General features: G+C 33.6%; 2 protein-coding genes and 1 long non-coding RNA gene across 9 annotated transcripts in view; 2 read left to right on the top strand and 1 right to left on the bottom strand.

Annotated features, from left to right (window-relative positions):
- The window catches only part of nbr1a (NBR1 autophagy cargo receptor a), an 11117-nt gene extending 10959 nt beyond the window's left edge, over window positions 1–158 (top strand). For all 3 annotated transcript variants that reach the window (XM_077200743.1, XM_077200741.1, XM_077200742.1), the window contains exon 21: window positions 1–158. This exon is cut by the window's left edge and continues 717 nt beyond it. The gene's annotated coding sequence lies outside the window, so the exon portion shown is untranslated.
- A 958-nt stretch (window positions 159–1116) lies between these two features.
- On the top strand, window positions 1117–7732 carry tmem106a (transmembrane protein 106A). 2 transcript variants are annotated; one of them, XM_077200739.1, is made up of 8 exons: window positions 1117–1270; window positions 3710–3881; window positions 3985–4048; window positions 4159–4312; window positions 4400–4540; window positions 4729–4772; window positions 4945–4998; window positions 6775–7732. In XM_077200739.1, the coding sequence occupies exons 2-8, from the start codon at window positions 3758–3760 to the stop codon at window positions 6887–6889; spliced, it is 696 nt and encodes a 231-aa protein (XP_077056854.1). In that variant the 5' UTR covers window positions 1117–1270; window positions 3710–3757; the 3' UTR covers window positions 6890–7732. The 2 variants fall into 2 exon arrangements, with proteins under 2 accessions (XP_077056854.1, XP_077056853.1); XM_077200738.1 differs by having other exon boundaries at window positions 1137–1270; window positions 3754–3881.
- On the bottom strand, window positions 4963–8963 carry LOC143709945 (uncharacterized). 4 transcript variants are annotated; one of them, XR_013194425.1, is made up of 5 exons: window positions 8495–8600; window positions 8019–8111; window positions 7821–7902; window positions 7579–7631; window positions 4963–7364 (listed from the first exon to the last, which is right to left on the bottom strand). It is a non-coding gene; the product is annotated as an uncharacterized LOC143709945 (long non-coding RNA). The 4 variants fall into 4 exon arrangements; XR_013194424.1 differs by having other exon boundaries at window positions 7210–7364; window positions 7995–8131; window positions 8495–8963; XR_013194426.1 differs by having other exon boundaries at window positions 7210–7364; window positions 7995–8111.
- Between the last annotated feature and the right edge of the window lie 157 nt (window positions 8964–9120).

The following is a 9120-nucleotide window of genomic DNA, read 5'->3' as shown; positions in this document are numbered from 1 at the left end:
ATGTTTAACTCAACCAGTGATTGATTGGTCAAAGTTTTTGCTAGGCATCAATTTTGGTCATCTTTGTCATTTTCATGTGCAATGTATTACTATGAACCGAAGGCTTGTCAACATGGCTTTTTGTGTCCAGCACAGTGAATAAAAAACATTCCATTATAGTTATCTGTGTGTTTGAGTTTTTTATTCGCATTGTATAATCATGACTCTTCTCGCTATTGTTCAAATCACACTAATCAGCAAAACTATGTTTGGTTAATGTACACACATTTTGATTGCTGAAACAATGGAATGTTCTAAAGGTTAAACTAGTTATCGTTTTAGTCAGCTTCCTCTTTCAAGGCAGGAACTGAGTACAGATTCCCCAGTCTATGTTTTGTATCTTTATTTTTTTTTAATGATAGTATTATTAATTGTCAAATGATAATTGAAAAAAAAACAACATTTTTGCTACACTTAATATATTAACAAGAAATACATCTCTTCTCAGCATAGTGTGTGTAATGTTTCCAAGATATAATGTTGTGAGATCTCTTGGTATTAAATATCAGAAACTATTTTTGATCTGCAACAAAACCATGTTTCAAAAAGGGAATATTTTTGGACGACTCCAGAATACATGAAGATGGTTAAAATCGACATGCACATATTCCAGTATGGTAATGTTGTGGATAATAGTTTACTTTTAATGTATGGGTAATGAAAAAAAAAGGCACTATCTTTCCATGCAAACTCTTTCCATCTCTGTGAACAGGTACATGTGTCTTGCAACCAAAAATACCATTCTTCATTTATAATTTCTTCCCATAATTTCCAATTTCCGTTTAATATATCTAGATGTGTTTTTTTCTATTCATCCATCATGGCCTGATAGAGAGAAGAAATTAATCTGGGATTAGTCAATTAACAACTCTAGTGTATTCAGATCCTTACTTTTTTTTTTTACTCCCTTAATTTAATAATTTTTAAAATTATAAATGTTCTTCTTTTTTAACCTCTAAAAACTCGACACTAATTCCAAAATAATAATAATTCCCAAATGGTATATTAATCAACCGCAGTCTTTAAACACGCAGTATCGATTATGACCACCAGATGGCGACACCCAACAACTGTAAAGGACTAAAGAGGGAAGCAGCTGCGCACTCGAAAGTTCATACCAGAGTCTTGAAGGAAATTGGCGTGTGGTGTCTTCAATAACACGCAACGAATGACATTAATCTGCGGGGAAAGATTAAATCGCGATATCAAACCATGTTCAGATGAATTCACGGTAGGTGGAAAAGTGCTGTGTGAAGATTTGACATAAACGCATTAATTAATGTTATGGCAAGACTACATGTGTCATGATGTTAGTTTAGGAAGGAAACTGATATAAATTCAACCAGTCTTTTGCGACTTAAAACAGTCTCTCATCTCTGGTACGACATTTGAGGTTGTCTGTGTACTGTATCTGTCTTAAAATACTGTTTTACACATTAACTTTACACATTACTGCTGTGTTCAGAAAAGTATAAAAGTTGCATACATAGACACGTTGATACATAACTTAGGCGATGGTTACAAAACGCTGTCTAGTTAGACAGGCAGCTCATTGGTTTTGAGTCATAATGTGATGGTTGCATTATAAGATAGCTTACTCTAAAATAGAAACTCTTTCACAATGTATGCATTTACGCCACAAAACATTTCAGGTGGAAACGGTTGGCTTAAATGTGGTTTCTTTTTCCTGAACTCGAAAGTTGTGAGTGATCACCAACATCTTAAACAATCATAATAGTCACTGCCTGTAACATTTTTTTTTAAAGAAAAAAAAAGAAAAGAAACGGTAAACGGATATTAATCATGGTACATGAAAGATCTCATCATATTTCTTCAAAAAAAGAAGTACATTTTCTATTATTCTTAGTGATTTTATTAAATGTTTTACTTCACATAAGAAATCTTTAAAAGTAGGAATTTTCTTAATAAACCTTTGTTTGTGAAAGTAAAACTTTACCACAAGGATAAGGAAGTTAACAGTAGATACTAAAAATTTGTTTGGGTTTTTTAAAAAGACAAAATGACATAATTAATGCGTAGATTACCGATCATATTAAATTTAGAAAAACAACAAGAGCTCAACTCATTCCAGAAAATTTATGAAACATTACAAGAGAAAAACAAATGACAGATGTCTTCATTTTCATTCTTACACAAGGTACATACAGTATATCAGCTAAATCACAGTATTTGGACAAAAGTCACTGTCTGTAACCTAATTTGCGTTGTGAACTATTGCTTTACATACTTTAATTCAAAGTTAATGTAAATTGAGAGAATGTTGACTTGCATAAATATTAAAGTATATGAAATCTAAAAAAAATATACACATATATATATAGTATGTATAATTATATGTTTCCTTAAAGGTCACGTAAACTGTGTTGTTTAAAGTCCATGATTAAGATTAAATCATGGAACGTTATTCCACAATGTTCTTTGACATCTTTGCAGTTTTATTGTTGTAGAGCTTTGTTGATCATTTGGGGATATTTTACTGTTTTACAGTGAGGTTTTGGAAACAGTTTGGGTTGTTACTGTAATGTATAACTAGAACAGTACAATCACTGTCACACTAACCGGCCCACAGCCACCATTTAAAACAGTAAATATCCTATACTAAACCTAAACTAATCTTGACAAACTATATATCATTTGAAAGCTTAAAACCTCTAGGTTTCATATTTGGTTTTCAAAATAAATTACATAGGAGCCGTAATTTATCAATTTGCGACAAGAATATTTTCATACTCTTAAGGCGTGTTCAGACCTTGATTTTGAAATGGCGATAAACATGAAAAATCATGAAAGAATGGTAGAAACCTCAGTTTGTTTTCATGCCAAGAGTTCAAAAGATAGCATCTATTACATTTAAAAAAAAGAAAAATAGGTCTGAAAATGTTTTAAATGTAAAGAAAAAAATAATAGATTCACCATTTGTGATGTGGCAGCGAGCTATAATGCACATACATGTTCTTTTTTTGTGTTTCTTAGAGGTTGAATTCATATCAAAATCTGCCAAACTTCCAATACTATTTTTGAATAGGATGTCTACTTCATAAATTGTATGAAAATTGTTGAAATAATGGTTCAGATCACCCAAACCACATGGAAATGGAGGCGCCCTTATATAGGCAGTAATGGAGTCTGGTTTTCACCTAGTGAAAAATGTTGGTACTGCGCCCAAACAAAATCTTACTGAAAGCTCATTTTCTGAGATATCAACCTAAAATTTGAGGTTTAAATTTTCAGATTTTTGGCTTTGATTTCTTTTTTTTTTGTTGCAGTTTTAGAGTCCAACATGTTTTGAAAATATACATTTTATATAAAATATTAACAATTATTTTTTTACATTGTACATTTTCATAAACTCAAATTTCTATAACTTTTTTTCTGTATCACTTTCTTAATTTATTCCACTTCTACAAACATCTGCCAAATCTTCTTTAAAACAAGACCAATCTTATGTCTATATTCCAAAGCATTCTTGCATTACAACCTTTTAAGTTTGGAATGTGCATTTTCATGTCTATTAAAAAAAAAAATAACACTTAAGGTCTTAAGTAAAAAAAAAAGTAAAAAAAACTTAGAGTTTGCTTATTGAATTCCTCATCAATTTTGTACCTACATACCAACAGACAAACCTTACTGAAGCTGTCTTAATGTTTAGGGTGAAGGTCTTTAGTTTTGACCTGATATCTTCTGGAAATACAGCATTATGTCCCAGAATAAATATGGAGAGAAACGAAGGTTTTCCAAATGGTTGGACTATGGCAGTGTAAATGGGGAAGAACAGTCAGATCCATGCCCTACCTGCCAGGGCACAGGACGCATCCCGAGAGGCAGGTTTCAGTGTATTTTCTTATTATTTGGTTTCAAATAAAGTTTCTTTGGCAGTTTTGGCTCTTAAACACACCCTTATTCTGTCTGTATTGACATCTCCAGGTAAGGAGAACCAACTTGTGGCAGTCATTCCTTGCAGCGACCAAAGGCTGAAACCTCACCACACGTCAGTATAACTATGACAAGAAGCCAATAGTTCTGCAATTTTTTAAAACAATGTACTTCATCATGTAAATATTCTCCAATTTATGTACAACATGGTTTAATGTCCCACAGGAAACTCTATGTGTGTATAGCAGTGGGGCTTTGCCTCCTGATCTGCTCACTGATCCTGTTTTTCCTCTTCCCACGGAGTATGGATATGTCAGCTATGGAACTACAGTCATCTATGGTCTATTTCACTCCAGATAAAGTTAAAATAGTGGTCACGGTAGGTGATCTGACGTATATAGACGACACCCTAAGATTCAACTGTTGTAATGCAAAAGCTTAATCCTATGTATTATCCATTCTTCAGCACGAAATGAACCTTACCAACCAAAACTTTGTCAGAATCACAGCTGACAATCTTAGTGTGCAAGCATTGATTTTCGAGACTGTGGTTGGCAATACCAAGTTCCTCAATGTCACCAACCTTCCTCCTCGATCACAGAAAACGGTAAAACTTTATTATTTAAGCGAATTGTAATGTAAAGCATTTTTCCAATTGAAATGTTCTCAGATGCATTGTACAAGGCATCAGAAACCTGGGAAGAAAATTATGAATAAATCTAAAAACAAAAATACTTTCTTTAAAGTCTCCATTGATCCTACAGGGATTTCATTCATCTTTCGTTCATCTTTCAGATTAAAGTTATAGCCAACATTGCAATTGATGACCAAGGCCTCAAGTAAGTAATTCAGTCAGTATCTAAACTTCACTAATTAATGTCTTTAATTGTTATGTATATAGTTTCCCACTATAATCTTAGTGTAAATTACATTGTGTTTATGACTCTATGACAATTTTCAAATACAAAAAATAAATCTAGAAACATTCTCTAATGTCCTTTCCTTTTACAGTAATTACTGCAAGTCACCTGCCTTTCAGATTCACACTTTATTCTTGCATTTGCAGTAAGTATACATTTCTAAGCAAGTATGCATTTCTATTAGCATAATTGACTGAATCATTGAATGATAGTTGCCATCTTTGGTTGATGTTTAGAAGGCTTGGATTTGGAAGGTGTGCTTTGAAGAATTACTATGTCTGGTATACCTTGTTAATGTATAAAATTCTAAATTCTCCACTTTCACTATAAATACAACAAAATACTTGTATTTCAGTCCGTTAAAACATGTTCAAGACAAGCAGCAGTCAACCACTGGCAATAATTTAGTCAAGTAGTCTATTTATTTTATAAGGGTCAATCCATCTCAAGTAGTCCATTGGAAGTTACTTGAACATCTCATTTTCCTAACTGTTTTTTTGAGTGATTACCTCCCTCATGACTCATGTATTGGTGGCAAAACATAATTTTTTTATTTTACTATGTTTAACTACCGTGGCTATCTTTGTATAGCAAAAAAATGTTGTGGGCCATGACACAGACATCAATATCTCAGCTAACATGAGCTCCATGGAACAAAAACTGATCTCTAGAGCACATTCCAAGGTACATGTACATATATAAACATTTTGCACCTTAATGTACCTTAGACTTACAATATAAGGCCAAATTTAAAATCAAGATTCAGTTTCAATTTTAGGGTTTATAACGGAAATGAGTCTCAGCCACTGATCTATATAGAATGAGTCATTCTATATAGATCAGTGGTCTCAGCTGTACATTTTTAACAGGTACATAAGCATATTGCGCATGCAAAACATTTCAGGTTTGAGGACTTTTTTCTTCTTCTTTTTTTTCACAGAAGAATGTCAGTGTTTTATTTTAATTCCCGTCACTTTCAATGTTGATTATCTTTAGTGGGGGACTAGATGGGAATTCTGACAGATACAAGTTCTCTATGGTAAAGTTTGAGATTCTGCTGGTTACAGAGCTAGGGCTAGAGATCTGGGGAAAAGTCTACTTTATTTGTGTGTTTTGAGAAATTAACATATGTAATATAAGCATAATAAAGAAGAAAAATGAACAATATTTTACAGAAATTCTTATGTTTTATGATTCTCAGTGAGGTCTAAAACAGTAGTTCTCAAGCAGGGGGCTGGGGACACTAGGGGCCAACTTCCAAAGGGAACCTGGACCCTTTATCCGCTGTTTTAGACCTGAAGCACAAGCTATTATATTTATGTATCTTGTAATGTGCTATAAAGATCAATATTTATTTCGAGGAGTTTGGACCATCCTGAATTGAGATAAACATAATCATGTAAACATCTGTATATTTGTTGTAGGCCATAACACAAAATATTGTTGCTGTGGTTAAACAGTAAAATAAAATTGGTCATTCAACCAGCGATCCATGAATTACTTCTTTTTGCCCCATATTGATATGATCCATGAAGAAGTTTTTTTTTTTGCTGACTGTCAGTGATGTGAACTTCATGGACTTTGGTCTATTTTAAAATCGAATAGGTTATAAAGCGCATGACCTATAAACCTAATTTATTTTTTTAAAGCTGAATTTTTAGCAGCCATTACTCCAATCACATGATCCTTCAGAAATCATTTTAAAATGCTTATTTTGTGCTCATGTAACATTTATTATTAGCATCAATGTTAAAAACAGTCGCACTGCTTAATATTTTTGCAGAAATTAAATTTCTTGCACCATACATACTCAAGGATAACTTGAATAAGTACATTTTTTAATGTCATGTGCCAGTGTTTTTATAAATTCAGTTCAATTCATATTTAGTAAATAATGTAAAATTCCTTTTGTTGTCTACAGATTGAATATCAAAGTCTCCTACCTGTCCCATTCAGAGGAGATGTCTACAGATGCCTATGAGTATATTGACTGTGGAGTGAATTCCACCATGCCTCATCACTTCCCTCTGCGTTGAGACTAAACCATTGCCAATGAATGCTGATGTTATAGAAATCGAAGTAGGTTGCTTTAAAAAGGTCTTGCTATTTTATGCCATAATTTACTACAGTCCATTTAAATAGGATTAGACTATGATGACAGTAACGATACAATACAAATATCACTGGAATAATCAACGAATGTGTTCTGTTAACTTAGACCACTTTTCTTTCCTATTGATTTGTTAGTGTTTAACATTATATAAACACGTTTTAAAATTTGCACACCACGATTTTGCACATTAAATAGAAATGTTTTGAATTTTTTAGCAAATTATGCAAAAAATGGAATCAGAACTGTTAAACACCCAATTCTGTTTTAATTAGGATTATGAAAGAACAAAGTCTGGTTTCCTGTAAAATACATACATATAATGTACATATAATGTGTGGAGTCGTTGCTGTCCAGTAGTCTGGTCTTCATCTTCACCATTGCTGGGAATACTGGAGGGACTAAAGCAAATCAAGCACACTTCTGATATAGATGCTGCTTTATTCTGGATCATTTTCACCTTATAAGTTCTTTAAATAATCGCTGTGATATTATACACATATGGCATATATACATCGGCTGGACAAATTGTATCTGTTGAATCTTACAGCTACATTACAGAAACCAGTTAAACAAGTTTGTGATCTCTAAAGAAATCTGCAGGAATGTACTCACTGTGTATCTTTTCATCTTGGCATGACACTTGCAACTGCATTGCTTGTCAACCTCTGAAGAAAACAAATGTTTACATGGACTGAGTGAAGATTCAATGTATAGTATGTTGTTAATTTTGTATTTTGATCATTAAAATTCAGTCACCTCTAAAAAAGTGACTCGTTGTACTTAATGGCATGCAAACACTCGAGAATTCTTGAGTGTACTGATGTTTGTTGACCTGTTATTATGAGCAGCTTTACCTGGAGACTCACTGGACTCTGCAGGTTCACAGGGTGTCCTATGTGCCTCAGAATGCTCTTTGTTTTTACCTGGCTTGTCTTCCTAAAAAAAACAACAACTATTATTTAGATTGTAATATTTAACTTATTTATACATATAAAAAAATATATATATTAGGTGTATAAAAGTATTACATATACTGTTGTTAACATGGAAACCTGCTTAACTGAGGCAGATAACCTGCGATCCAGCACTTGCTGACGGCGGCGGGCCTCCCAGTGCATTGCTGACATGTTACACCACAAGCGGGCCTGCAACGTGAGACCATTTCCTGATTAATGAAATTCAAACCCACATGGTGAGATGTTTCTTTTGTCATGACACACTCATAAAGAAATAAACACTGAACTGATTTCTTAGCTGCTCATAAATGTTTAAAGTACAGGACAAAGCTGAGTTTGCAGTGTTCGAAATAAGGTTAATAAAACAACAACAATTCGTACTCGTTGTGGCGTAACATTAAACGTTAACGTTAGTCCTGCGCAAGTCCGATACCGTTACATCACATATGGGCAAAGCAAAACAATGCAAAAGTATGTCTTAGTTTAAGTTTAAGACAAACAACACTAAATAATAATAACGCTTAACAAACAGCCAAGAAAAGCACATTTTCAGAGCAGTGGACAAAATGTACCAAGTTCTGTTGTTCTGCAGTAGCCTACGTCCAAATCCCATAGGATGTAAATCCACAGCGGACAACTCCACGTCCTCCTGGGACAGCTTGGTGGTTTCCTAGCAACGTTCAGCAATTGCTCAAAACGTGCTGACGCCACAGTTCGATTGTAGCGCGTTGTGTCAATTTGATTGTTTATTCTTACTTTTGGAAAATACACACTAAAACCCCTTTTAAAATTAACAGAGTTTTATGAAAATGTCTATTATAGTTCATTTGCGTGAAACGACATTTAGGCTAGATCACAGGATTTTACAGTGTTCATTTATAGAGTTATACCGAAGCTAGCTATACAATATTTTAAACAAAACACTAATTACCATTTATGTAGGTGCTATATAAGTATATAAAACATTATTTTGAGTTTTTGTAGACGTAGGCCTACTTTCTGATTAAGACAGCTGATCGCCCTTCATAATTCGCATGTACTGCCAAAAGATACATGATCTACTACTTGATAGTTTCGATGCCTTAGGCTCGCCACAGTGAGGTGCTGTTTAAAACAAACACGACTTGTCATTCGAGAACTCGCGTTGAAGACTCAGAACAATCAAACGCTAGAGGGAGTCGCGAGAGGAATGAGGACT

This window comes from Siphateles boraxobius, unplaced genomic scaffold, assembly GCF_051911475.1.
Source record: "Siphateles boraxobius isolate OS27281-9 unplaced genomic scaffold, OSU_SipBor_1 46, whole genome shotgun sequence".
In the NCBI taxonomy this organism is placed as follows: domain Eukaryota; kingdom Metazoa; phylum Chordata; class Actinopteri; order Cypriniformes; family Leuciscidae; genus Siphateles; species Siphateles boraxobius.
Note: the sequence above shows the minus strand (reverse complement) of the source record. Positions and strands in the feature narration are given on the sequence as shown.